At 38.4% G+C, this 27,944-nt stretch overlaps 13 protein-coding genes across 13 annotated transcripts; 5 read left to right on the top strand and 8 right to left on the bottom strand. All coding sequences in view use genetic code 12, as the record gives it.

Annotated features, from left to right (window-relative positions):
- Window positions 1-39: 39 nt before the first annotated feature.
- Window positions 40-1,272, bottom strand: CPAR2_203070 (uncharacterized protein; the record flags this gene model as incomplete). Its single annotated transcript, XM_036809171.1, has 1 exon — window positions 40-1,272. The coding sequence occupies one exon, from the start codon at window positions 1,270-1,272 to the stop codon at window positions 40-42; it is 1,233 nt and encodes a 410-aa protein (XP_036665834.1).
- A 155-nt stretch (window positions 1,273-1,427) lies between these two features.
- Window positions 1,428-2,639, bottom strand: STE2 (alpha-factor pheromone receptor; the record flags this gene model as incomplete). The annotated part of the gene is made up of 1 exon (XM_036809170.1): window positions 1,428-2,639. The coding sequence occupies one exon, from the start codon at window positions 2,637-2,639 to the stop codon at window positions 1,428-1,430; it is 1,212 nt and encodes a 403-aa protein (XP_036665833.1).
- Window positions 2,640-6,376: 3,737 nt separating this feature from the next.
- On the top strand, window positions 6,377-7,663 carry CRZ2 (Crz2p; the record flags this gene model as incomplete). The annotated part of the gene is made up of 1 exon (XM_036809169.1): window positions 6,377-7,663. One exon carries the CDS (start codon window positions 6,377-6,379, stop codon window positions 7,661-7,663), a length of 1,287 nt encoding a protein of 428 aa, XP_036665832.1.
- Window positions 7,664-7,807: 144 nt separating this feature from the next.
- On the bottom strand, window positions 7,808-9,496 carry HSP60 (chaperone ATPase; the record flags this gene model as incomplete). Its single annotated transcript, XM_036809167.1, has 1 exon — window positions 7,808-9,496. The coding sequence occupies one exon, from the start codon at window positions 9,494-9,496 to the stop codon at window positions 7,808-7,810; it is 1,689 nt and encodes a 562-aa protein (XP_036665831.1).
- Window positions 9,497-10,301: 805 nt separating this feature from the next.
- RRN11 (Rrn11p) lies at window positions 10,302-13,133 on the top strand (the record flags this gene model as incomplete). The annotated part of the gene is made up of 1 exon (XM_036809166.1): window positions 10,302-13,133. One exon carries the CDS (start codon window positions 10,302-10,304, stop codon window positions 13,131-13,133), a length of 2,832 nt encoding a protein of 943 aa, XP_036665830.1.
- A 34-nt stretch (window positions 13,134-13,167) lies between these two features.
- Window positions 13,168-15,093, bottom strand: CPAR2_203020 (E3 ubiquitin-protein ligase; the record flags this gene model as incomplete). Its single annotated transcript, XM_036809165.1, has 1 exon — window positions 13,168-15,093. One exon carries the CDS (start codon window positions 15,091-15,093, stop codon window positions 13,168-13,170), a length of 1,926 nt encoding a protein of 641 aa, XP_036665829.1.
- Window positions 15,094-15,381: 288 nt separating this feature from the next.
- On the bottom strand, window positions 15,382-17,994 carry KIP1 (Kip1p; the record flags this gene model as incomplete). The annotated part of the gene is made up of 1 exon (XM_036809164.1): window positions 15,382-17,994. One exon carries the CDS (start codon window positions 17,992-17,994, stop codon window positions 15,382-15,384), a length of 2,613 nt encoding a protein of 870 aa, XP_036665828.1.
- A 290-nt stretch (window positions 17,995-18,284) lies between these two features.
- On the bottom strand, window positions 18,285-18,917 carry CPAR2_203000 (uncharacterized protein; the record flags this gene model as incomplete). The annotated part of the gene is made up of 1 exon (XM_036809163.1): window positions 18,285-18,917. One exon carries the CDS (start codon window positions 18,915-18,917, stop codon window positions 18,285-18,287), a length of 633 nt encoding a protein of 210 aa, XP_036665827.1.
- Window positions 18,918-18,969: 52 nt separating this feature from the next.
- CPAR2_202990 (Rab family GTPase) lies at window positions 18,970-19,617 on the top strand (the record flags this gene model as incomplete). Its single annotated transcript, XM_036809162.1, has 1 exon — window positions 18,970-19,617. The coding sequence occupies one exon, from the start codon at window positions 18,970-18,972 to the stop codon at window positions 19,615-19,617; it is 648 nt and encodes a 215-aa protein (XP_036665826.1).
- An 865-nt stretch (window positions 19,618-20,482) lies between these two features.
- Window positions 20,483-21,826, top strand: HPC2 (Hpc2p; the record flags this gene model as incomplete). Its single annotated transcript, XM_036809161.1, has 1 exon — window positions 20,483-21,826. One exon carries the CDS (start codon window positions 20,483-20,485, stop codon window positions 21,824-21,826), a length of 1,344 nt encoding a protein of 447 aa, XP_036665825.1.
- Window positions 21,827-21,872: 46 nt separating this feature from the next.
- Window positions 21,873-23,906, bottom strand: YBP1 (Ybp1p; the record flags this gene model as incomplete). Its single annotated transcript, XM_036809160.1, has 1 exon — window positions 21,873-23,906. The coding sequence occupies one exon, from the start codon at window positions 23,904-23,906 to the stop codon at window positions 21,873-21,875; it is 2,034 nt and encodes a 677-aa protein (XP_036665824.1).
- Window positions 23,907-24,061: 155 nt separating this feature from the next.
- Window positions 24,062-24,592, top strand: CPAR2_202960 (uncharacterized protein; the record flags this gene model as incomplete). Its single annotated transcript, XM_036809159.1, has 1 exon — window positions 24,062-24,592. One exon carries the CDS (start codon window positions 24,062-24,064, stop codon window positions 24,590-24,592), a length of 531 nt encoding a protein of 176 aa, XP_036665823.1.
- Window positions 24,593-24,962: 370 nt separating this feature from the next.
- SIM1 (SUN family protein) lies at window positions 24,963-26,117 on the bottom strand (the record flags this gene model as incomplete). The annotated part of the gene is made up of 1 exon (XM_036809158.1): window positions 24,963-26,117. One exon carries the CDS (start codon window positions 26,115-26,117, stop codon window positions 24,963-24,965), a length of 1,155 nt encoding a protein of 384 aa, XP_036665822.1.
- Window positions 26,118-27,944: the final 1,827 nt, after the last annotated feature.

Raw genomic sequence — 27,944 nt, 5'->3', positions numbered from 1 at the left:
AGTTGAATATTTTACAGCCAAATATTTTATACATTTCCTCTACCAAGCTATATACCACTCGAGCCAAGATATAGGCAATATTCTTGCTAACCAATAGTAGAAACGAGCACCTTTACCACAAAAGACCACAGCAGGGGTTTTGTTTGCATAAATCACATCAAAGATTAAGTGAAACAATTGCTTCATTGGAGTACCTTTACCTCCACTTCCTCTTATTCCATTACTCTTGTGTTGGATCTTGGCAAAATCCGAGGCATACAAATCTCTCATTTCCGATGTCCAAGTTCTGATCTCCGTGTTGACTAAACTTTCAACTCTGGTGCTAGAGTTGATCTTTTGATTTGAGATGCTTAGGTTGCCTAGTGGGATTTGAGTTACCGATATTCCATATTGCAGTAATTCGCGTCCTAATATGGTAAACAAATGACTAACCTCATTTTGAAAAATTGATTCTGGTGCATGATAAGGAAGATCCAAGTTGCTGATGCTAGAATATAGTAAAATGAATTTGGAGTTCTGGTTCCTTGCAATTTGCAACAACCCACAAGTCATCACTTCCATTACCATTTGTATTCGACTATTTAGCTTCTTCCATGTACTGATGCTAGTGCTTTCAATTGGACCGACTGGGAAATGCCAGCTAGGAGCAAAAATAATTGCTTTTAAATTGAGTTTATGTGGGTCGGCATTGGCGAATGGCACAACTGGGGATTTCAAAATCTCATTTAGCTCACCAACTGCACTCTCAATAGACTTCCTAGTGAAATCCACAAATCTTATTTCTTCACTGATTTTGTTTGAAGCAATGTATTTGACATCGGTTGAATCTAAAATTGAGCAAAACACGGTGAACCCTCTCTTTCCTAGGTCATATGCAGTTATTCGTGTTAAGTGATCAGTTATAGAGCCCATGAGAAAAACTGCATCGCTTCGAGCACCGTTAGGTAGTTTGGGGACTCTCCTATTAATTCGTTCTGTATCACGCTCATAAAATCGATCCCGAAGTTGAAGGACACCATAGCCTAGTCCTAACCCAATCAATGATACATATATGACCTTATTCCTGCTGATGTTCTCCATCACATGGCTAAATAGGGATTTAATGTGAGATGGTGGTTGCGGTGGTGGATTAAAAGTTGGTTCATGATGAAAAATTTTATGCAACAGGTCCGAGTTCTGTATTTTTTCCAGTTGTTTGTTTATAAAAGCACTAGTGTCATTTATCACTTTATTTAGCACTTGAACTGTTGCCAGGACAGGTTCTGCAACCATTTTTAGGGCTTTTTACCTTTAGTCTATGTTGGAAAAAGATTGGAGACAACAATTGATCATCAATTGCGAAAATGAAAGAAATTTCCGAAAATAATTCAGCGTAGATATCACTATAAAAACTATAACAGAAAAACTCGACATACAGAACATGTACCCTATTGATTATTATGAGCTGTCTTAAGCATTGTGACTTCTCTTGCAATCATACCACCATCGTCTTCATAGAAGTCATTGTTTATAAATTTTTCCAAATCTTTGGGCAAACCAGTATCAACTATTCTTTGTTCAGGGATAGACCTGTCTAATATAAACAAAGAGTCGTCTTTCGATGTACCCGGTGTTGTGTTAACGGTATTTGATGTGTTGTACTTTGATATAGTAGCTCCACTGTGTAAAGTTTCGTTACCACTTCTGTTTGATGCTTCCCTTGAGATGAACGACATGCTTGGAGACGTGTCAATACGTCTAACATTATTAGCTGTTTGGGCCCATAAGGAACTCAATGGTAATGAGATAACAACTAAAAGAAGTGAAATATTAACCAAGGTTGTTTGTGAGTCGTTTTGATCGAAGTAATGAACAAAAAGAATGATGGAAGGTATAATCATCGTTTGAGTTGACATGATGAATAAGATATGGAATGCATCAAACTGCTTCAATCCCAAGTACCTTCTAGTTCTAATGGCTAATCCCAACTTGCATACCAAAAACATTGAAAGCACATTGATACTAACTGAGAACAAAATAGTTGGCATGTCCATCCATGCTGAGGTTACTTGCAGTGGAGATCCAGTTGTTCCATTAACGAAATTCACATGTGACATGACTGTGGTGTAAATTTGTGTAGCAAGTGTGGCCAACCCCAATACCCCAGCTAAAACTGACGCAAATATACCCCAACTTTTTAACATTGGCGTTTTAAACATTACATAGATTTGGTATGTCAAAGATACTTCAATAAGAGCGACCAAGATAACCTTGAAAGCATTGGCGGCATCAGAGCTCATGAATGACTCGTCATCGAAAATACCAGTGAAAAAGAAACTAATACTTGACAAATTATTCATCAAGTAGTTGATATAGCAAGCTGACCTCAAGATGAGCATCAACAATATTGCAAAGTTTATATTGAAAAGCAACGATTTCCTCAATCTTTGGAAATTTTTGAACAAAATACCGATCAACATTATCAACAACATTGAACATGCACCAATAGTGGCACCGAGAACGACTGCATTTTCCATCCTTGAATAGTGGTAATTGTCAATTGCGTAAAACGGAACTTCATAAGTGCCATCTTCTTCGTTGGGAATGGTGACTGTGACGATGACATCGCTCGAGCTGAGTTTAGATACTATTTTATTCATAATTTGATGTGGTGGTAGAGGAATAACAAGAAACTGCATTGCAAATGTGAGAACAGCAAGTACGGCGAATGTTCCACTTTATATGTCATGTTAAAAGGTATTTCATGTTTCAAGTTTGATATTGCAATTGCGAAAACCTGTCTTTAATATCACTAAAGCCAGATGAAACCCGAAACTTCTTCTTATGGAACAAAACTTAAATGACCTCAACTTTATCGAATAAACTTCTTAAGCTGCACATTTTGACTCGCTAACAAGTGAAGAAAATTATTATTCAAGTTGTTTCCACAAATGTTGCAAAAAAAATTTCCCAATTGGGACCCGACAATGAATGTAAAAAAATAAATACTTCAAATAATCATGAAATGAAGTTACACTCCGAAAGGAGGAGTCATTCGCTTAACTAAGTGGCTCATATTTGGTGTGTTGGTGTTCGTAACAGGTGGGTGGAATAGCTCTGTAGTTGGGTTTGCTAACTTTAGTGGGGGTGCAAGCTTTCAGGTAACAATGATCAAATCACAATGAAATTAGCGTAAATGGGTAATGCATTTGCTTCAAGAGCCTCAGTTCATGGAGGAAATTTGAAACGAGTGAGTGCAGTATACAAAGTCTTGGCATGATCAATTGTTGATCTTTGTATCATGTGTTTTCATATATCAAATTCTTGAAACTTTTTGGTTGCGCAAAGGTTTTCTATTCCTAGCCGGCACCCGTACGAAAAGGTTACTAGTTTGCACCGAACTTCAAGCTTAATGTCAAAGCCTCAATACCTCCACCCGACCAAGGGTTATCCACAGCGATTGAAAAAACTGACACAATCAACATGAACAAAGAGTAAGAATAAGAAGATAGCATACAATTCAAAAGTCGCTCGCATAACGAATTGGCCTCGGTTCTTGTGTACTTTTGGCTTTATTGAAATATGTTTCCCTGTAAAAATCAAAAGTGCGTGTCTCGTTTATCATTCTGCATTATACTCCACCCCTGCATGGGAATCCAGTCAGTATGATCTATTTTTAGCAAAGTGAAACCGTCAGATAAGCCACACGTCAAATGTTTGGTCGAGATAACTAAACAGTCGATCCGGCGAGGAATGTCCACTTTTTTATTTCCGACTATATTGTTTGTGATATTGGCGAAGTTTTACGGGAATAAGACGCATGCAACGAGCACATGGCCAGGGCTAAGTGTTATTTGTTACAATGCGGTTAATTGTGAGTACTAAGGGAGCTTTGTGTACAATATGTATGACCATATTTGGGTAGAAGAGCAACATTATGGATCACACTCACTCAAAACAGTGCTGGTTCAATTTACATACTATAAGCTATCATATAGATACATTTTATCCCGATAGCAAGCCCTTCCCGTCATTTCTTGACTTGTCATTCGCTAAAAAAGTTAAAAATTTAGTTTGACATTGTTTTCAAGATTACCTCTCATTTGTCATCGATAACGTTGCAAGTATCAGAACATGATGTCATCTCCTTTTCACGAAGAGATAGTCCCGACGAAAGTCTAAAAAGGAAAAACTTAAAATTTAACTAGCTAATTAGATGTTAGCTTACATAAACTTGATATTGGAACGCTTTGGAGTATGCTCACAGTACCTTCCCAATCCAGACACACATACTTTTGACATATGTCAACACAGCCTCAATAACCATTCTTTGTTCACCATCAGCTATCTCTAATCTATCATTACAATGTCCATTCAAGCGAAACCGGCTAACAATGAAACGATGATAACTGTTCTTGTTCTTTTTTTTTTTTTTTTTCGTCTAGAACAAATTTGAAGCCTCGATCCGAGCCTTTTTCGTAGATAGAGAAAAAAGAGCAGGTGTTCTCGATCCGGCTTTGTTTCAAAAATTACAATAACAAACCAAAAAATAACATGGCTTGTGATTTTATCACTTCTGCATTTAAAAGTTCCAACTTGATAGAGCTCGTTGCTGGTGAAAAGAGTATCAGTACTACTATAGGAAACCTCCAGTTAGCACAGTGGTTTTGATGTTGAAACCTATGTATTTATTAAATTTTTCTTGTTGTGATCGGCGGCAATCCCCGTCTTTCTTATTTCCGGAATATCTAACCAAGCAAAAAAAAAATTAAAAAAACAAAAGAAACAAAAAGAAGACTAAAATTGTAAATACTAAAAAACAATTGAAGCACAATGATAGATAACAAATTCTTTTTAAAAATGGAGATTATGTGTAGTAGCAAGCTTTGCCCTTTGGTTATAAGTGACCTGAGCCAATCGTCTACTTTGAATGAGTAAAGAAAGTATACTCCACTCTATGCTCAGCCTTCGTATTAATATGACAAGGCTTCATCACGGTGTTTGAACAGGTAGAACAATAAGATAGAGCAGGGCTTTCCATTCACTAAGCCTATTTGCCAAGAAATCCGGTGATCAAAAATCGCACCCTATCTGGTAATTTTGTACGATTTGTATGCAGGAATAAGCACACAAGAAGTAAAAAGCACCTAGTTTGCAAAACTAAATGCCGGCTCAATGCTCGCACAATGAGTCTTGTATTTTACAATGACCAATGTTTCAATAAAAGGCTCACATCAATCAAAGCTATTGATAACACGTTCATAGTATGTCATTGAAAGTAACAAATATAAAATGACAGTTTTGTACCACCCCGACAATTCTTGCCTAAAACATACTTTTCTCACTACTACGATATCGAAAATTTAACCACAAATAACCATTACTGTGAGCTGCGCTGAAATGGCTCGATAGCTTTCTAAATTTAGCTCTCTGTGGCCATTTTAAAGTTTGTTGAGAGTATGGGAAAATTTTTACGTAATACTAAAAAAAAAAAAAAAAAAATGGTGAAAGGGAGGCTATGCCTACATACAAATTTATGCAAAACGAAATTGGAGAATACATTCCCCTTTGTCGGTATAGTTTCCCCTCATGGACCATACCTCATCTTCAAGCCTTGCTATGCGACAGTTTGTGTTTACGCAGACACGGTGGCTTTAAACAAATTCAATCACCGAAACTATTGCTTTATACACATTCGGGGAATGCCGTTCTCTTAAAAAAGCAAAACAAATTTTTCTTGGCGATTCTATTTCGAACTCGTAATGGCTTTTTAGGTGACTTTTAATTCAGAACAGTGTGATTGTTTTTCTTTTTGTTAACTATCGTATAGTGCATATTTGTTGAGTGAAATAACCAGCTAACTCACGATGCATATTTATCAACACAAAAGAATAGTATATGATGAAACTTTTTATTGTTCATTGGTTTAGTGCAATTATTATTCACTTTTGGGCAGCTATACACTACCCTACACAAAATACTCCTCTCGTTCCTTTCTTTTCTTTAATCGCCGGCAGAATACACCTCCGATTTCGTTTCATTATATAGCAGATACACAACACACAGTCTAAACTATACTCTTTTTGTTTACCGTGTAAACTTATTTTTTTTTTCGTTTCTTTTGTAATAAGTTGAATAGACGTCATATACTCTATCGTGCTTTATAAATATAACCTTCATTCCCCGTCGAATTTCCTTTAAAACTTTTCTTGTCAAACACCGGTATATGAGAAGCGCCCTAATTATACTGATAAGCTCACAAGACATAGAAACCACCACATAACTGTCATAACTGTGTATTAACAAAAGGACATTTTGACACACAAACACTTTCTACTCTCCATCCACGGAGTATCAAATAGATTTTTCCACAATCACTCTTGAACAGACTAGCATCATGGATAACGTACAATTACGCCCAACAACAAGTATCAACTTACAATATCCTCAAGATGGTGGGTCAAGAAATGTTTATGCTTATGCCAATAACCTTCAAGGAACTGATGCTTCTTCTTGCCTAGCTGGTGCTAATTACAACTACGTTCAAGAGTGCAAACCATATGTACAATATCAACAATCATTCAATCAACAACCACAAACACAACACTACATCAAACCACAGCAATCACTGCAACAACTTCCATCAATCAACCTTTTACAAGCACAAGCGCCAGCGCAAGCCCCACAAGATATGATTTACTCACAATCTTCAATTTCGGCTCCCAATTTCAACTTTCTGTATTTAGGTCAACAGGATTATACTACAAATCAACCCTATGTTCCTATCCCCAACTACATTACTGGTGCAAATAGTAATGGGAAATTTACAACTAATTCACAGCAACGTTTCCCATTAAGCCCCGTTTCATTACCGGATAAAAACGCATCATTACCATCAACAACGTCCTCGATATCTTCAGCCACGTCGTCACACTACAGCTACCCATTACCACACCAACAACAGCATAATCATCAAATACAACAACACACTCTACCTGCGCTCATATCAGAATCCGACATTGACTATTCATCCATAGTATCATGCACAATATCACCTTCACTTAAACGCAAAAGAAGAAAAAGAAATGACAATAGCGAATTATCAACTACTACTGTACAAGACCCCACCACTCAAGAAGAATCCTACCCATGCCCTTCATGCGATAAAGTCTTTCTCAAGCCATATAATTTGAAATCACACATGCGTTCGCACTCCAATGAAAAACCTTATGCTTGTGCTCATTGCAGCAAACGTTTCTGTCGCTCCCACGATAGGAAAAGACACGAGCAATTGCACAAGGGAGCTAAAAATTTCAGTTGTCAAGGGTATTTGAGAGATGGTGTTACTAAGTGGGGATGTGGTAAGAAATTTGCTCGAAGCGATGCATTGGCACGGCATTTTAGAACTGAGACTGGGTGGATGTGTATTAGACCGTTGATGGATGAAGCCAAGAGATTAGAAGAGAGTGGTGGCAGTAATAGTAATAGTAATAGTGGTGGTAGTGGTGGTGGTGCTGCTACTGCTGGAGCCGCCGATATGTTGCCTCTGGGTGCTCCAGGGTCAATGACGCTGGCTATGAGTGGATTCAACGGTATAAACTCATTAACTTCAGATTATAAAAGCTACACTCAAGAAGAGTATGATAACTCAAATATGATCAGGAGGATGATAAATAATAGATAAGATTGCATTTCTTTCAGTTCTAATAAAGATTCTTTTTCACGACATTTCAATTCTTCGAACTCTTCTATACTAATTTTGAATCATTATACGTATAATACTATAGACAGGACTTGCTAACTTGTTACTTTTTTCCACATCATGTGCTTAGAACATTGGTGGGGCTCCTCCTGGAGCAGCTGGTTCATCTTTTCCAGCTTGTGCAATAACGCACTCAGTAGTGGCCAAAAGAGATGCAACACCAACGGCATCAGTCAACCCACTCTTGACGACTCTAAATGGATCAATGATTCCTTGTTGAATCAAGTTACCATATTCGTTTGTGGCAGCATTGTAACCCCACGTAAATTCGGGATTCTCTTCAACTTTTGAAACAATAACTTCAGATTGTACACCACTATTGTCCATAATCTGCTTACATGGTTGAGTAATTGCTCTTTGAATAATTTGAATACCCAATTTTTGATCAAAAATGTAACTCTTTGATTTCAAATCTTCCAATACTGGAACTGCTTTGATTAAAGCAGTACCACCACCTGGTAAAATACCCTCTTCGACAGCAGCTCTGGTAGCATTAAGTGCATCATCATATCTATCCTTTTTCTCACCAACTTCAACTTCAGATGATCCACCAACTCTAATAACAGCTACACCTCCAGACAATTTGGCCAAACGCTCTTGCAATTTTTCTCTTTCGTATTCAGTGGTTTGTGAATCATCAATAACGGATTTTATTTGCTCTACTCTTTGTTCAATGTTTTCCTTGGCTCCTTCACCATTAAGTACAACAGTATCTTCTTTAGTGACAGTGATTGAACCAGCCTTACCAAGCAAGTCAATGGTGGCATTTTCTGGCTTGATATCCAATTCTTCGGTAAATACGGTACCACCAGTGAGAATGGCAATATCACCCAAGGTGTTTTTCCTGTTATCACCGAATCCTGGAGCTTTAACGGCACAAACTTGCACTTGACCTCTCAATTTGTTCAAAATACAAGCAGCTAAAGCTTCTCCATCGATGTCTTCAGCAATAATCAACAATGGTCTTCTAGTTTGGTTGGAGATTTCCAAAGATGGTAGAATATCTTGAATACTAGAGATTTTCTTCTCCGATAATAAAACTAATGGATTTTCAAACTCAACTTTTCCAGTTTTTGTGTTTGTAATAAAGTATGGGGAAATGTAACCACGGTCAAACTTCATACCTTCGGTTACTTCCAATTCATCTTCCAATGTTTTACCTTCTTTGATGGTGATGACACCTTCTTTACCAACCTTTTCCATGGCAGATGCAATCAAATCACCAATAGCTTTATCACCATTGGCAGAAATTGTGGCCACTTGGGCAATTTCTTCAGCTGTGGTGATTTCCTTTTTGTTCTTTTGCAAAAAGTCAACAACAGCATCAACTGCGGCTTGTGAACCTCTTCTCAAATCCATTGGATTACATCCTGCAGCAACGTTTCTAACTGACTCAGTGAAGATTGATCTTCCCAAAACCGTAGCAGATGTTGTACCGTCACCAGCACTTTCATTTGTTTTGGAAGCAACTTCTTGCAACAATTTAGCCCCTAAATTTTCAAACTTGTCTTGCAAAGTGATGGATTTTGCAACTGTGACACCATCCTTGGTAATTTTTGGAGCACCGAATTGTTGTTCAATCAAAACATTTCTACCTTTAGGTCCCAAGGTAACGGAAACAGCATCAGCCAAAGTATTAACACCTTTCAATAATGCAGCTCTCCCTTCGATACCGAACTGCAATTGGTTGTAAGAAGCATGACGAATAAAAGTCTTTGTGGCTTGATGTAATTGTCTATGGTTAGCCTTCAACATGTTTGATCTCTTTTTCTATTGGTGTTGTAGTTTGTGTAGAAGTTGGGGGATACGAAGAGTATGGAAAATTTGAAAAAAACTAGATTCTTTTTATTTGAATGAGAAGTGCGTGCAAATGTGGAAAAAAAACTTCCAGAAAATTCTAAGCACGTTGAGAGAATTGAGCAGAGCCAACAGAAAAAAAAATTCAGAAAAGTTTTGCACATAGCATCGGCCCGGCGGTTTTACTAGCGTCGCTCGCAATTGATAAACACTTGGGGGGAGTTATTTAGGTCGCAAAGGAACGAAGATGGCGCGAATTGGTTGCAAAAAAAACAAAAAAAAACAAAAATAAAAATAAACCATAATTAAAGTATTTTAAATGGACTGAACTAAAACCCTCACTCGAATGCACTACGTCTTCTCTCATGTACCTTCTAATGTTTTTGCGTTGCCACAAGCGCCATTCTTGAGTGCTCGCTGTTTAAACTTGTCGGCAAACTGTTGAGAACTATCACCGAGAAAAATCCACTTCTAACAGGGCTTCACCTGCAACAAAGTGCTGGCTGTTTTGTAGCCAACCGGACAACTGAAAGCTTGAATTTTGTAAACTTCACAATACTCAATGGTTTTCTATCATTCACATAATGTATTAGTGTTTATGTCAATCAATGATATGGGCTCGAAGATCCAGTTTTGATCTCATCACTGGAAAAAAAAAATCTACAAAACAAAAACATACAAAAACCCATTTCAGTTTTTATCAATTATTTACTAAAGCTAATGAACATGATATAGCAACTGATTCAGCCAGTGACATCCATTTATGATATTTGAAGATATAACAGACACCGATCACAAACTACGACGGACTAAACGCAACAAAACCCAACTAATATCAAAATATGTAGAGCTAAAAAGATTAGAAAGTATCTACCAAACATCAACACACTTGCAAAAGAAGAAATTACGACATCCTGAAGTGAAACGATACGTACTAAAATTGATACATGATGAACTTCGACAAAGATTGAAACCAGAGGAAACATTCGAATTATGGCACAGGGCCGTCTCCCAAGAGGGGAAGAGATCAAAACCAAATGGGAAGAGAAAAATAAAAAGTAAGCCTGATTACGATGACACTCAGTTTAATAACGATAGGTTGTCTACAAATATTTACCGTTTTCTAGATGAGCTGGTACCAGATGATATAAATGAGGATGATGTGGAGCTAAAGTTGCAAGTGGACGACAATCTTGATGACGAAGAGTATGATGAATACAATATCATATCTAGTGCAAAACTCGACCAAATAACAAAAAATTTTGATGTTCAAAACACTTCTATCAAAGCTCAATTCATCATTGAATCTAGCGGAATGGAAATATTGCCTAATCAATCGACAAGCTCCACTCATTCCGTTCTCAATCGGCACTTGAACAACATGAATACTTTATTGCATATCAACATTCTACGACAAAATTGGGAGCTATCTTACAAACTATTTTGCATTATAATAAGATTTCCTATGGTTGATATACGACAACTTTGGCCATTGGGAATCGAGATCCTAACACAACTAGGAACAAAGAACAAGGAGCAGCCAGCAACGATGAGGGTAACCAAATTTTTCAACTACTTGAATTCTTTTTATACCGTGAGCTACCGGAACACAATCTCGATTGAGCGGAGCGACAGGTCAGCTATTGCGCCAGCTTGGAGATCAGGAACACGCTCATTAACACCCATGTATTTGATTACTTCTCTTTGGCATTTATTTGTGCAACAAGAATACGAGCAAATCTTGAACAAGATTTTAGAATTAATCTTGGAGCCTCCATACCATAAGGAAGGGGTGTTGTATTTTATTGCTGCGTTATGTTACTTGTGTCAATGCTGTACAGTAGTGAACCACTTTGCATTGCAGCACGATTTGGATAAGTTCAGCGAGACAGGAGCAACATATCGGTCAACAAAAGAGTGCCTTAATTTGCTCAGTACGAACTGGAAGAAAATTGAGCTGAATCTGAACAAGTGCAAAGAGTTTGAATTTGATTTGCCATTTACCGAGCTTCGAACACAATGGGAGATGATTGTTGAAAAATTGTATGAGATTGAAAAGTCCAATAATGATGAAAAGGTGAAGGCAAATGGAACAACCATTATTGACACCATTCCTGATGTGGAGGAGACAAATGTTTGGAATGAAATTGTTTTGGATGACGATGAAGCTATGGCTCCAATTGAAACTTCAACCCAAAACAAAAATAACAAGAACATGGACTATAACTTTGGAGTCCCTGAAGCGGTGGAAGACATAGCTGATCCTGATGCGGACGATGACTGGTCTCAGATACGATCAGACTCAGAAGAGGACGGAGATGTGATGGAGAACAGATTAAACAAATCTTTTGGAATGGAAGCCGAGACTCAAGTCGATGGTAATAATGAGTGGGAAGCCATTACCTCGGACTCTGAGGAAGAGAAAGACACGCTTCAAAAACTTCAAAACCTTCAAGAGAAGGGGATTCATCATGAGTCACCTACACAGCATGATAGCGCCTTCCTCAATATTGATGACACAATTCTCATCGATGAAGGCAATCAAAACGAGATGAATGATACGAATGATGCAAACTTGGAAGAAGATGAAGATAATTGGGAACAGATAGAGTCCGACCATGAAGATATCGACGCACCGATGAGCGATGGTGGAGCCGAAAAAGATTTGGCCGCGTCTTGGGTAGATGATGCGAAGCATAAAGGAATTGGTCTGGTGAAACAAATGTATCGTTCTTTAGCTGATTCACAAGTAGACGACAATGATGTGCATCTCGAATTGAGATGGACCCACAATGACGATGCTGAACTGGGTTTGGAGCTGAGTGGAGAATCCATAAACCAAAAGCTTGTAGATAAAACTTTGGAGGATGTTGAAACGAGTTCGAGCAAGCACGGTGTGAACACACTGAGTGACAAATTTGATTCAAATGTCACTGATTACGACTTGGAGTGGTCTCAAATCGAGGACGGTGATGTGTCTATGAGATCAAGTTTAGATGCTCCCGTCATAAATCAAATCGAAAAGCCCAACAACATAATGAACGGAAATCAATCAATGGCAACTTCCAAGAAGGAAGTGCCAGTAGAAAACGATTGGGATGAAGAATGGTCTCAAATTGATGATGATGTTATGCCACTGGACGACAACGAGCACTTTAAAAAAGCAGAACCTTACGTGATTGAGCTTGAAAGCAATTTTGAAAGGACTGAAGCTCATGATACTAGACAAGCACATCCCTTCGATCTGCAACATATCATTGACTCAAACACAACTGGTAATACGCTAGGTGCTGGCAACTACTCAGCTTCAGTAGTGTCTGAGGTCGATGAAAGCATCGAAGACTCCCTCGCCAGCAGCTTTAATGACAGAAGAAACAGTCTCGAATTGCACCAAAAACGACTCAAAGAGGATGCCAAGTGGAAGGTGAGAAGGAAGTCGACGTCGAAGTGGCATGATAAGACGAAGTCGCCATCATCGGATCACAAGGTCAAGAAACACTCGAGTCATAAAAAAGAAAAGAAGCACAAGTATAAGCATAAGCATAAAAAGCTAAAGAAGGACAGTCAAGTAACTAGCACTAGTAACGCATTATAGACTTTAATACATACATGTATACATACACCGTTTTTTAGTCATCACTTGGAATGTCGTAAAACTTCAAATCCCTATTCCCGCCCTTTTCAAGAATCCTCAAATTCGCTTTAAGTTCAGTCGATAAACTCACCTTGTAATCGACATTTTCTTCCTCTGTCTGTTCCAAGGGAAGTAGAACCCAATCTGGTGGAATCACTGCAGAAGAAGGTAGATTAATGGTTTGATATAGTAATTCACTAGAACGATTAGTTGTTGCTGCTGAGGTGGAAGTTGAGGAGGCCATAGTGGTTGATGTTTGTGCCGGCACTGCACTCGTTGGTTCTACATCCCTTGAGCTTCCTTCTATCGGAGCAACATGTGAGACAGCAGAATTTCTTAGTATCTCGGTTTGGCGATCCACAGTAGCAATTATACTTGCTGTATCGTTGTCGGATCCGGGACTTGCAAGATTGTAGTTATGTCGTGTTGTTGGCATTGTTGTAGTCGGAGTTGGTTGTGGAAGTTCAGCTCTGTGTTCTGGCTCAGGCTGCGGTTGCGGCTGTTGTTGCGGTATAGGATCTTCTTGTCTCGGTTGATCCTCAGGTTGTGGTTGAGCGTTAGCATCTTGTTGTTCCTCTGCGCGATGTTGAGCTCGGGCGCCTGCATTATTCGGGCCAAACACCTTTCGCCTACAAAGCGGGCAGCTATCGGATCTTTCCAACCATTCTTTCAAGCATCCCATATGCAAAATATGGTTACATTGCAACTTCTTAGGCACTCTTCTTGGCGCTTGTGGCTTTTTAAATAATCGGTGATACTCTTCAACTGAATACATATCATCAAGACAAATCAAGCAAGAATTGTCTGATTTTTCCAAGTCTTCTTTGGTAGCATTAAGTAATTGAGTATCCAATCGCTTAGATGATTCAATGAGTGATAAAAGTTGAGACACTTGAACCCAGGCTTTCCTCAACGACGAATACGTTCCTTGAAGCATCGACAAGGGTAATGACAATCTTGAGTGGATTGTCAAAAGATAAATGAAGCAAACATATGAAATTGCCGTTAGCAATGCTGATGAAATGTCAATGGCTTTGCTATAGTACGGTTTGTTCTCCCACACATAGTCAAGTTCATTGTCATCATCATTATCAATCTCCACCTCAATTTCGTCCGTTTCTGCATCCTCAACATCCACTTCCGCGTCTTCAGCTTCTTCTGCTTCTTCAGCTTCTTCAGCTTCTTCAGCTTCTTCAGAAGTTTCTCTTGCGAGTTCCCTTTCCCTCTCGACTTCCCGGTTGTTCCTCTTTACTTTATAGAACACTATCTCGTAAAATCCCAACATCAACTTGGCAAAATTAGTCAATGCTTCAACTCCTTGAACGGCAAATTGAAAACCAAATAACAAACATGTGAATGAATTAACACCTTGAAACACATCATAGACTAAAAACTTTGCCACAATAAAGTCAATCACCACAAGCGCAATGTTGAGCCAGAAGTTGGTCAGGCTAACGTAGTACCTGATGACGTCCTTCAACTCAATACGATCGCCAAATTCGTCGTCATTCAATCTGTTATAGATTTGAAGATTTAAGAGGTCCAAGCGATCAAACATTATGACGTGAACCACTTTAAATGTCATGGCAATCCCCATGAGCAATACATTCAATAAGATATTGTTGTCCCCAGTAGCTAGGTTGAGAAATAAGTTGATGGCGAATATGGGTAGTTTCTCTAATAAATGCTCAACCTCAATCATCCGAAGTGTGCCAAACAACAATACTTGCAACACCTTATTGAAAACAAGGAAGACAAACACAATCGAGTTGATAAATATACCTAGTTTCAACCCGTCGGTAAATTCAATGATAAACATGATGTAGTTAAATGATTTGGATAGTGAGTCGTATACAGACCAACTTAGTAGTGCCACGGATATCGAGGTGTACCCGACAATATATTGAGTTGTTTTGTCCATGCTCGATATCAACATGTATTGGTGGGGTTGAGTGAGGAGGAAAAGGTCGATGATGAAAAAGTTAAATCGGGGGTATCACGTAATGCTCTAATGTTGATTTGTGTTGGGCCTATGAGCGGAATTTTGTTAAAAACGGACTGGGTGTCAAATTTGGATCTCCGCGAACCGAGTTACAACAACGCTACCAACGTACGGAAAGCATAGATTTATAGGGACATGGCCTTCTTTAGAGATACAAATGGTAAATTATATATTACATAGTTGAATACAGCAACTAACTCTTTACTGTTATAATACATTGGATAGTGACAGAAAAATCTTTCGTCTTTTGGGTCTGTCGTCATCAGTGACATTAGTATTCAGCCGTTTTATAGTGGGAATTTTGGATGGAGTCAGTGCTCTACTGGATTTCACTGGTGACAATGAAAGTGCACGTCTACGCATCGGGTGTAATGATTTTTGATTCATATAGGAATTACCCAGTGGTGACTGATCAAGTTTTGATTTTAGTGGAGAAATTTCAAAGGCACTTTTAGCATCAAATTGCTGAATTTGAGTTAGGTTGGAGCTGATATCTTGCAACTTTTGTGAAATTGTATCATTAGAAGATTTGATAGTATTACTTATTGTGGAAAGCTCAGAAGAGTCAGGTAATTTGTCAAGGGGAAAGTTCAATGTTTCTCTTGATATAGACTCAACACTCTGAGAACCCTTGGCATAAAGTGCACGCAACTTGTCACTTGAGTTTTCGAAAACCTGATTACTATCCCGTAACTCTTTTTCAATGTTTGGGACAATCTCATCTATCTGGCTCTTCCAACTTCTGGTAAACGTAGCAACTTGTGCTCTTTGTTTTGTTAGCTCATCGTGAGTTGCGGCACCAGTGGTTTTCACCGCGTTCAAAATCGATTTCTCAATTTCATTGCTTATCATCAGCTTAATGTTGTCGCAAAATGTTGTGAAATTGTTTTGTAAAACCTTTTCGTGCTTTTTCCGTATAGTTTCTTCAATTCCAATCAAACAATCTTCATTCAAGTACCGAGCTAGTTTTCCATTCGCAACCTTCAAGCCCGTCAAAACTTCTCGCATATTGCTGTGCAGTCTTTTATGAAGAGAGTACAAATTGGTCATACTTTCCAGCAAGGAATCAAACGTTGGCTTCAAATCTCCATTCACCTTGTCTTGTATACTCGCATTATGTAATTGCAAATTTGACCGAAGGTCCTCTTTGAAGCTTTGCAAATCTCTTTGAAACTTTTTTTGGAATTCATCCATGGCATTCACGGCAATTGAGTTTGATTGCATGTCAATAGTATCACTGAGTAAGTTTACAGACGCATTTAGATGGTTCGATAGAAGGGAAGTTAACATCGTGGCTGAGTTTGTGGATTTTTCGAGGACCAGTTTCAACTTTGCTGTCAAGGAATCAATTTTGGCGTCTTTATGGGACAATTGTAAATTAGAATCGCGCAATTTTGACTCAATAATGCAGACTTTGTTACTGATGACTTCATTCTGAGACAAAACCTTTGATAGCTCCTCCTTGCATTGAATGTTCAGCTGCTCCAAGACATCACATTTCTTACTCAACAGTTCTGTTCTCAACGAACTCTCCTTCAATTGCGTTTTCAAGGACTCGGTTTCCAAAAGCAAATTTTTGTAGCTCTTTTGATCCAAGTAGATACCATTTTTATGTCTGGTCGCCATCAAGTCCAGATTTAGCTGGCTAATCTCGCTTGTTAAATTTTTGACCAAAATCTTTTTCAAAATAATCTCTGAGTCGTGGCCATTTTGCGGTGTGTTTTTAATGTTCTTTGCCTTGCTTGCATAATCTAGAGTAGAGCAAGTCTCCATGGCGTTGATCTGAGCTGGAGACACAGTCGCGATTAGCGTAGTTTTAGTACCACCCCCAAGCGAGTCTTGTAGTATATGTGTAAGTTTTGATTCTCTATAAGGAATGTGCTGAGATAGCTTTGAATCGTTTAAAGCATTAATCACTCTTCCCAAAGTCAACAATGATTGGTTTATTCCACCAGCTTCTTTCACAATTGATCCAGATCTGCTAATGTTCTCTGATCCTGCTAAATCAACCAAATTCATCTTTGAAACTCTATATATTGATGCATCATTTGTATCTTTTCGATACAATTGTATGCTAAAGATCGTATGAGACCGAGAAGATGTCTCATTCATATTTGTGGTTGCCGTTTTTTTCTTATTGAATCCCATCTTTAACAACTTGATGCCCTCGGCATAATTGTTGATGCAAAGCTCGGATAAATTTTGTATACTTATTGACTTCCGAGAGGCACCAACATTTGATAATGAGTTTACTCTCTCGTGTATCCGCAACTTTTTACTGTGATTCAGTAGTAAATCTGTTAGTTCCTCGTTGTATATTTCCAAATACGACACTTTCACCATGTAGTCGTCACCCATGTACTCCAACTTTTCAAAAAGCTCAAACAATGTCCTGGGTATGATTCCAGCAACTTCGGGTAAAGGCAATTCATCCATTTTGTTACTGTTGTTGAAACCACACATGGTGTACGTCTTTCCTGTTCCTGTTTGACCATATGCCATTATGGATACATTCGTTCCCTCCAAAAAATTTGATAATAGTGGAAGTGCAACATGGGAATACACTAACCCTTGATCGGCCTGTGACCCATACACTTGATCAAACTTGTAAGCCCTCTTGGAAGCATTCGTGGTTATATCCAGTGAATTGATTGTCTTCCCAAGGACATTATTGCTGGAGCTAGAAGGATGATTAATTGACACATATGGCTCTGTGATGGAATAAGTATCATCTGTTAGATCTAGCACAATTGGAGACCTTGCCGCAACTTCTTGTTGATTTCTACCACGGCACCTAACTACCACTTGGATATTAGACATGTTGACCGTGGAAGTAAAAGTGGACTAATCTATGTAACCCATAAAGTGTAAACAAAAATAAATAAAGAATTGAAGAGATGTCACAAAAAGATTTCAATGTGTCGCGTTCAATCTCATTGGGCTTTACAATCACATATCAGATGAAGCTCATGGACATACACTTTCTTCTTCCTTCATCACTTCTCCTAAACATGCTACAAAGAGGCTTCCATAATTCAATCTCTCAAAAGTTCAACCGCCGCTGTATCCTTGTGATACATATCCATTCCTCGCGACGACTTTGACTCCATTTAATCAAAAAAATCATCTTCGTCATCGTCATCAAGGGTTTGCTTTCTATTATATACAATTTTGGACTGTTGTTTTTGCTGGGTGTCTCTACTTAGACCATCAAGTATTTCCACAATGTCCTTTTCACTCAATTTTTGCCTTATTTGTCCAATTGAATACAACTTCATGATGTAGTTTTCCACCGCTTGTGCCCTATCTGGCCTCACAATTCTCACCCTACTCAATCTCTCTCGTGCTTCAGTTTCCAATACTTTCCCCAAAATAGCACTGGTCATGTCATTGGCTGCTCTTTGTTGTTGTTCTTGCTGTTGGCCCAGTGCCGTCGAAGAGCTGGAGCTCCCTCCACCAGAGGTCTTTTGTAGCTCAGCTAGACGCGCCTGTCTAATGGCATTCAATTCTGCATCTTCCATCTTGCCTTTGATGATGTTGTAAGTTTGAAAAGATCCCGATTTCACTGTGTCTAGACTTTTTTTTTTTTCTCTTTCTGTTTTCCCTCTTTTGAGTGATTGCTGGAAAAAAACGACAAAAGAAAAAAATAAAATTATTGTTTTAAGTCCAACAGTGTCACCAACAACTGGATCCTGCTGACCAGCTTCATTCATTAGCAAATTCAAATATTGGTCCGAGTGCATATATCATTCATTTCATTTTAACGAAACCTTCTATTACATACACATGACTACAATGAGCTCGGACAAAACAAATATCCTCAAGAAATACAAGATTGTCTTTTTAGGAGATCAAAGTGTTGGTAAAACCTCTCTTATTACGAGGTTTATGTACGATACATTTGACGAGACATATGCAACTACAATAGGGATTGACTTTTTAAGTAAAACCATGTACCTTGAAGAAGGGAAGACTGTGAGATTACAATTATGGGATACAGCAGGACAAGAAAGATTTCGATCGTTGATTCCTTCATACATTCGTGACTCGCATGTAGCGGTAATATGTTACGATATAACAAACAAAAAGTCATTTTTAAATCTCGATAAGTGGATCAAGGATGTTAAAGTGGAAAGAGGCGATGATGTGGTGATTGTGCTAGTGGGCAACAAGCTGGATCTAGCTAGTACCAAACGGCAAGTGAGCGTCGAAGAAGTGGAGCAATTGCATAATAAGATTGGGTCTAAATTTTTCATAGAGACGTCAACAAAAGCTAATCACAATGTCAAGCTATTATTTAAGAAAATTGCCCAATCTTTGCCTGACTTTAACAATGATGAAAATGACGAGAATAGGGAACCGGCTAATGCAGATAAACCAGAAACTATAAACATTACGATTGAGAATGACGATAAAAATCAAGGTACGAGCTCGTGTTGCTAGTGTATGAGGGTATAGGGAGAACAATATTAGACAACGGTATATGTTAATTTTGTATTGTGTAGGTTAAATATAGGGGATACTGCTTAAAGAATAAAATTGGAGGCTCTCATTTGCCAACATATATGACCTAGTTGATGTCTATGTGTGAGGTGATTCAAGGCATAATCATAATTTTGCAACAATATTACTTCAAAATTTCTAGGGCAGAATTCTCAAGTCTCATACGATGATACCCTGCATAATTGTTTTGACCACTTAACCCAATTACATTGTATAAAGTATTATCAACTATAAAGCTTATTAGTTTCGATCAGCTCTGAGTTGAACTCCACTAAGCTTACGAATAGTTTAGCCGGGTCCTGCATCCAGTAACTGCCTATGTTATATTATTTTTTGCGCCCCCAACTGCCGACGCTACCATGCTCAATCAGACGAAAAAAAAGAAAACAGCAAAAGAGAAAAAAGATGGGCAAATTTGGCATTCGTAAAATGGGGAGTGCGAAACATGCTCATAGTTAACAATCACTGAAATTGTACAATAAAAACAAACAAAAATTCAAAAAAATGTTGGCTTATATATTGTCGAGGTAGTGTGTAAAAGTACAAAGGAATGACAAATTTTTTTTAGCAAAACAGCAGAAGTGGAAAAAAATCAACAGGCAAAGGGAAAGCAGAACCTATACACAGATTCTGGAACCAAATTGAAAGCTAAATTCACTACACACTACACACTACACACTACCCTCCCCCATTACAGTGACAATCACCAAGTTTTGATCCCGCAATAAAATAAACACGATTTGCAGCCATTTTTTTTTAAAAAAACCGAAACCACTATAGATCACAACGTTGAGGATTTAGTGCAATGTCTCACGGAATGAGTACAAATGTTTCCATTTCGTCGCTTTTGGATTCCAACTCGTCATCTACCAATACAAATGTGCCAAGCTTGAAAAAGTTGCAAGGCAAGGGGAGCGATATAAAGCAGGTCCATACCCCGATTCAGCAACTTGTTTCTCAATTTCAAACTTCCTTTGACCCCACAGTGAAGTCGAATAATGGGGCTGTTGCTTCAAACAATACAATAACGTTAGGAAATAATATACCTAAACCCAAAGCCAATGTCATAGTCGGAGCAGATAGTTCGAAATCGCGATCATTGTCTTATTCTCCACCACCGTCAATATCAGCTCAAGTTAAGAAATTCCAAACAAAATTCCAATTGGAACCCGTTGCGTCACCTCAACCCAAAAGTAAAACCTCCATCAACTCTATAATCAACATGGACGATGAGGAGTTGGCACCCACTCCACCAATTCCGTCCCAGTCAACTGATGTAAGAAACCAAAATGTGTTGAAAAGAAAGAAACCAAGTGGCACAGTTAAGCCAAACGATACTAAAAAGCGCAAGTCTGGTACACCAGATCTCCAACAGCCTCCGTCAATAGTGTCTAAACTGAATATACTGAGAGAGGATAACACAGCCAATACAAGCAAGAATGAAACAAAAAAGCCACCTCAAACTGGCATGAACACGATAAAGGCTCCCACGAAACCCGTAAAACTTGCAGGCCCCACTGTTATTGATTTGTTAAATCCCGATGATGGTGAGGACATCACCCTGACAGCATCCCCGATATCATCACCTGCCACAAGCAAAACTGATAAAGCAAAGGAAAAGCTAATCGAGAAGACACCAAGAGAAAAAGAAAAAGAGAAAGAGAGAGCTGAACCACCAATTGTGGCATTGAACATTCCACTACTAGATCCCAAGGACCCACAACCTGGAAAGGCTGAAGTAGTTGTCAATGTATTAAAACTAGCGGAAGATAAATATGGTTGGTCTGTCATGCACCCAAAAGCTAAATCGGCGATTGAGGTTATAGACGACATGATTGATGATGAAGACGATGACGAAGATGATGACGATGTAGGTGATGATCAGGAAAAAGCCCCACAGCAGTCAAATAACTCGGTCCTACCGATTGCTCCAAGAGGTAAAGAATTAACTGAAGAGCAATTGGTACGACAGCACGAGATTAAAATGATTCGAAAAGTGGGTAAATACGATTTCGAGGATCCATTCATTGATGACGTTGAGTTACAAATCGAAGAAGATATTTCGAGTACTAAAGAAGGGTTTTTCGTTTATTGGGGCCCTTTGGTTGACGATAGGTCCTCCAATAAAAAGGGGTTCAAAAAAAAGTAACATTGCAAAGTGGGTAATGTTTATCGACAATATAGACATTTTTGATTTATTCTTTGATTCTTTCGATTGTAAGCTTCAACATTCCAGCTGCATTCCTTTCGAACTGGTTTGAACCGTTCTTGGCAACGTAGTCAACATTTCTTTCAACACTTTTCAAGACTTTTTCTAGTTTGTCGTTACTTGCAATAGCAATCTCATGCCTCCTTAGTGTCACGAGTAGATTCAAGATTGATGCTAAAGTAGGAAGTCTACTTGGATCTATTTTGGCACCGCCATCATTTTCAATAAACGCGTTAGACTGAGCTAGGAGGACCCATTCAAGAATGTCTTGGAATTTCTCTTCGCTCAAGGCGTAGCAAGTACTAGCCTTTACCCTTCGAGGAGGCAACTCAGGAGCTTTGCCAGTTCCATTTTCGTCCTTCAAAGAAACGCTTTTTAAAGCCAGATCAACATCATTGACATCGGTTCTCAGATTCAACAAAAGTTCTTTATAGATACCAATCAAAGCTGGCCGCATTACTTCATAAGGACAGTTTTCAATGGTATCTTTTATGAAGTCATATCCAACTGATTCAGGAGTAACAATCAACAACTTTGTCAACAATGTCAACATCATATATCTGAATCTGGGCACTTCACTATGATGGAAAACAAAAATCAAACATTGGAAAAAAATGGGCAAGTACTCTTGAGGGATTGAAGTCAAATCATTCTTTGCATCATAATTGGAGTCAACCTTGAGCTCATTTTGTCGTAACGCATACCAAATCCAATAAAGAGCTAAATCTTGTAATGACCTATGCAAAAAGCTCTTCTCAACCATTTGAGGAATGAGCAACCGTAAAGCAATGCTAATCGCATCGCTTAGCTTAACTAAGGGGGTATCAAACGTATCATTGTCGGCTTTAAACTGTGTGAATAAAATGATCTCTCCTAATATTGAATCATTAACTGACTTGGCATCACTATCCACAATACTGGTTATCAAATTTGCTTGATAATCAACAACACATCTCTCAAATAACAAGTCAGCGAAATCCTCCTCCTTGTGGCTGATTCCGTATACGAATTTACGCGACTCTGCGACAAATTTTTCAAAAATTGTTTTCAAGTACAAGTCAAACAGATAACACAATTCATAAAACCTATCAAAAATTGCAGTGTCGAGTGGTGGTTGACCATCGAGAGATTTGCCTGAGCATTTTTGCAAATGGTTGAAATGACGCATCGAAAACGACGAAGTGTATGCTCTTGTTCCCATGTAGATTATATTGGTAATAAAACCAGTTAATAACTTTCTAATCAAAAAATCCTCATCCTCTTGTATTTTTAAAAATGCAGATTCGGAATAGTTGACATTTGGTGGTTGGGGAGCACGATCATAGTTTCTAGCAAAACTATAAGCTCTTTTCAACACAAACACATACGCTGGTCGAGACACTGGGTTCTGTTGCAAATTAAACATCAAATTAACGTACGCACCCACAGCCATGGCCAAGAGTCTTGATGGGTACAACGTTGGTATTTTGCGCAAGCAAGTGGCCATCAATTCATTGACGTTGTACATTTTTATTTCAAAAAAGTTTTCCTTGTGGTCTAAATCAGTACTTGCGACATCGCTCAAGGTTAATGTTCCCAACAACTCACAACTTTTCAAAAATAACTCCTTTGGGTTCCCCTTTATTGCTAATATTTCGAATATTTTGAGAATTTTGTAGACACATGGTGCATCTCTGATCCCGGAACTAAAATCAAAATCCGATTCTATATAAGGGATGATGATACTAGGTATATCCCAACCAATTTCGTAAACCAAAGTGTCATTCAGTTGCAATACTTCCAAGAGGGATGCCATAAGTTGCTCCCTTTCATCATAAGTGTACCGAGAAGGGTCATGTAATTGAATATCTAGCAACGTGCTATATGACAAGTAATCTTTATCAGCTATAGCATCCTTTGCTCCGTTTTTCAAGCTTTCCAAGATTTTGTCAAACAGAATTGGCTCATTAATAGTTGACTCACTTTCTATATCTGAAGCGGCTGATATTGTGTCCACCTTCTCATCTGATTCGGAAGTCATTTTGGTATTGTAGTCGAAGAAGTGTGCCTTTTGATGAAAAGAAGTAGATTGTCTCAGTTTAACCTCTGACTTTTTGTTCCTTTTTTTTTTTGGATTCGCGGCGGAACTTTCAAAATTGAACAATCGACGGGTATAGCAATGACGACGAAATAACAATGTCATACATAAGAGAATCAGAGCCAGAAGACGATGGGGACTCCTCAGACTTGTCCTCCAGTTCATCTTCGAGCCTATCGTCAGATAGAGTGACCAACGCTCAAGAGATTAAGGGTGAAGAAGTGGAAACACGCATACCATTATCTACATCAGTTGTCTTGGACAAGCTTCCCGCTGGCCAACAGGAGCAATTAGGGAAAACATTTCAAGAATACGAGCAGAGACAAGACACCAGTGCGGATCCGATTCGAACGACGGCATCAGAAGAAACCGCAAAGATTAGTATTCGATTCCAGCCGATTGGATCAACAATTGCAATCAATCCAAAGGTGTTTAAAATCTCATCAACACAAACAATTGCCACTTTAAACAAATTCTTGTGTAAGAGGCTTAAGCAGACTCGTCTTTGTTTATACATTCAAAGCTCGTTTCTGCCGGCTCCTGAGGAGAGAATTGGTGACTTGTATAACTTGTTTAGGACAAAAGATGAGTTGATCATAAGTTACTGCAATTCCGTTGCCTTTGGGTAATGCAAATAGCTATAGCTTCTCTACGGATACATTTTGAAAGGCAAACATTTAATATAAAAAAATAAATCTAAACAAAAGAACTCTTCCATCAACCTTTGTAGATCAACAGAATAACAGGTGTATGAAAATTCATGGTATCAAAAAAAAAAAACAATAAACAAAAATAATACAGCATTCAAGGTGAACAATCATTTAGCATCAACGCTAAATGTTGGTATTCTCTCAGACCGAAACAAAGCAAAAGCAAAGCAAAGGTAACCGATCTCTGTGATACTAATTGAAACCAATTTTCAATACGAAACGAAACGACAAAAAAGTAAGGAATTCAAGTAAACAAGACTTTTTTCTTCAAGTGGACTTGTATTTTTGCTTAATAGAAAACAAACTTGGCATCACCAGAGTTGACAGTCACAGTACAACCATCAGATCCAGAACCATTGTATTTTCCATTTTCATACTTACAGTCACCATTGACGTCGTCACCTTCGATTTTGATGTTGTAGTTTGGTTTCTCAGTATTGTTTGGGTTTGGAATCAATGACAAGTAAGTCTTACCATTGGTAGTACCAGCACCGAGAACAACAGGGGCCCAGTTACCAACACCAGATCCAGATGATCCCCAAACACAACCATCTTCAACAGAGACACCAGCATTGTTGACATAGTATTGAGTAGAGGTCTTTCCACCTTTCCAATTGTAATAGTTGTCTGAGTCAACAACAGCAACAGGAGCAGATCCACCACCAGACAACAAAGTTGGGATATTCATGTTTTCAGAACCTGGGTAATCGGTTCTACAGATGGCAACATCCTTGGAAATTTGTGAATCGAATTGTACATTGTTGGAACCCCATGAACACAAGTAGTCTTCATCTTGGTTTGATCTGTACAATTTACCATTTTTACAGTACAATCCACCAACGGAGATACCATTGCTTGGTTGTTCTGATGGCCATTGGGTCTTTGACATACCAGCTTGACAAGCGTATGAACAGTAGTATCCGTCCTTACAGGTGGATGAAGTGTCACCATTTTGGTTCATGATGGTAGTCCAACCACCATTTAATCCTGACAACCAATCAACGGCAATAACACCTTGACCAGTAACAACGGAGTCACATGAATGGACACCATCCTCGAATTTTTCTGTTGGGTTAACAAAAGCCTTCAAGTCACCAGCAATTGAGGAACTACCAGTTGATGATGAACCAGTTTCGGATGAAGAGTTATCTTCTGATGATGAAGGAGAAGAAGATGATGATGAAGTGGAAACAGATGAAGATGTTTCATCTTGTTGGGTGGTCTCATCGGGAGAAGATGATGATGAAGTGACAGTTGATTGAGCTGAAGCTGAAGCTGAGGCTGAAGCAGTTGGACCAGTAACGGTGTTTCCACTTCCGTCAACATAAACAACCTTAGTGACAGCAGCTCTCTTTTCCTGTTGATGGTGGTGGTGTTGGTGTTGCAATGGGGCAGCTAAAGCAGATGCTGCAATAGTCAATAAACTCAAGACGGATGATTTCATTTTAATTCAAGCTTTTTTTAAAAATATAAACGATTGGTATAAGTTAGTTTTGTAAGTGAAACTCTTGTTAATAAGGAAAGACAATAGTTGGGTAAGTAAACGTTGTTGTAGTAGTGTTACTAACGGTGAACGTTCTTTAAAATGAGTGTGTAAATAAGCTTGATCGTTGGGATAAGGGGAAAAGAAAAAGAAGCAAAAGAGGAAAAACGGGCAAACTAAAAACATGAATCGTCGGGATTACCCTTAAATATATATTTATATGAAATTAGTAGGCAGTGCCCTTTCTTCTGTTTGTTTATTACTTGTCCCGATTTGAAAAAATTTTCACGCATTCCAACAATAATTCTATTGTTTATAGTTTGTTTGCCATTGCCTTTGCATTGTTTTTCTGTACGAAGGGATACTGCACTGATATCACACAAAACCATGAGTTGACATTGTTTTTGATTGATTTTTTTTTTTTTTTTTGATTTTTTTGGCGTCTATTCCTGTATAGAGATGAGCCTATTGTTATTATAAAAAATCGTTTTATTTACCAATTCGCCATAATTGGATAAATTGGTCCCAAGCTAGCCCTGTTTTTGTGTTGTCTCTGATAATATTTTTTTAATCTTTAAGGTTCAACTGTGCATAACACAATATCAGAGATCTTGGAATCTAGAATCGCTTGTGACATTGGGTAGCAAATTGTTTGCAGTTCATACTTCAATTATTATTGTTACCTGTAACCATGGAAACCAATAATAGGCCCCCCTCCCCACCTTGCTTTTTCTTTTTTTTCATGACAGGGAACTACGTTGCAACGGTCACTGACAAATAATGACGTAAATACAGCTCCCCTTCCCCCCCCCCCAGTAATGATCATTTGTCGGTTGCCTTTTGAATACAAAATGATTCACTATTGTTGAATTGCGAATAACTTGACTTAGCAACTAAAGGAGGCGACAACCGTAGGAATGCGACCCCCTATTTCTCACCGAGTGATCCACTCAAGTCCACGGTGAAACCAAATATATCACAGGATCTTCTTTTTCTCACTTTCAACAAGATAATAACCGATGTCCAAATAGTGAAAGCTTATTTTACAGGATGAGGACTTACTCTTTTTCTTGGAACTTCCCCTATTAGTCATTACTTGTCCGTTTTGGGCCGTTAATTGGGTAATTACATTAAATCAATTAATTAATTAATTGCAAAGAAAAGGTTTAAAAAAGAAAAGGTGGTGGGATAGGGTTAAATTGAAAACACTGAAACTGAACACAAAATAGGGCAATTGGTCGTGTGTTGCCATCTTTTTTCAAAATTAAAATTGTGACCACAATAAAATTCTCGTTTTTGTGTGGCTTTAACCAATTTTTGAATACCGGTACACACCCTATTGCAAATGAATTTACAACCATTGGCTCCCAGTCAAATTAACTTCATAAAAACTTGGCCAATTAGCAAATGGCTTAGAAGCCCATGTACTGGGTGGCTCCATTATCTGTTGTATTCGAATTGGCTTTTCAACGGTATTGACTGGCTTTTCTTTATACTCTTTGCGAGTGATATTTTAGTGCCGTTCATCGAAAAAGCTTTTATTCTCAATCAAAGTCCACCACACTAACTCCATAGTATGTACACCCGCCCTGCTACTTTTGCCACTGATCTGAATAAGGTGGTAGTTCTAGTCTTTCTTTTTTGAAACACTCTCTCTAGTAATTTGTGGTGTTTTGATTTTGTGGTTGCTCACAATGCACTTTTGAGCAGCAGTGCATACTTTAACCTATAGGAGAAATGTTATTGAAGTATGAGGTTTATCTTTCCACAAGTAACAAGAGAGTTTGT

The sequence above is a fragment of the Candida parapsilosis genome, contig 005809 (assembly GCF_000182765.1).
Source record: "Candida parapsilosis strain CDC317 annotated contig 005809".
NCBI classification, from domain to species: domain Eukaryota; kingdom Fungi; phylum Ascomycota; class Pichiomycetes; order Serinales; family Debaryomycetaceae; genus Lodderomyces; species Lodderomyces parapsilosis.
Note: the sequence above shows the minus strand (reverse complement) of the source record. Positions and strands in the feature narration are given on the sequence as shown.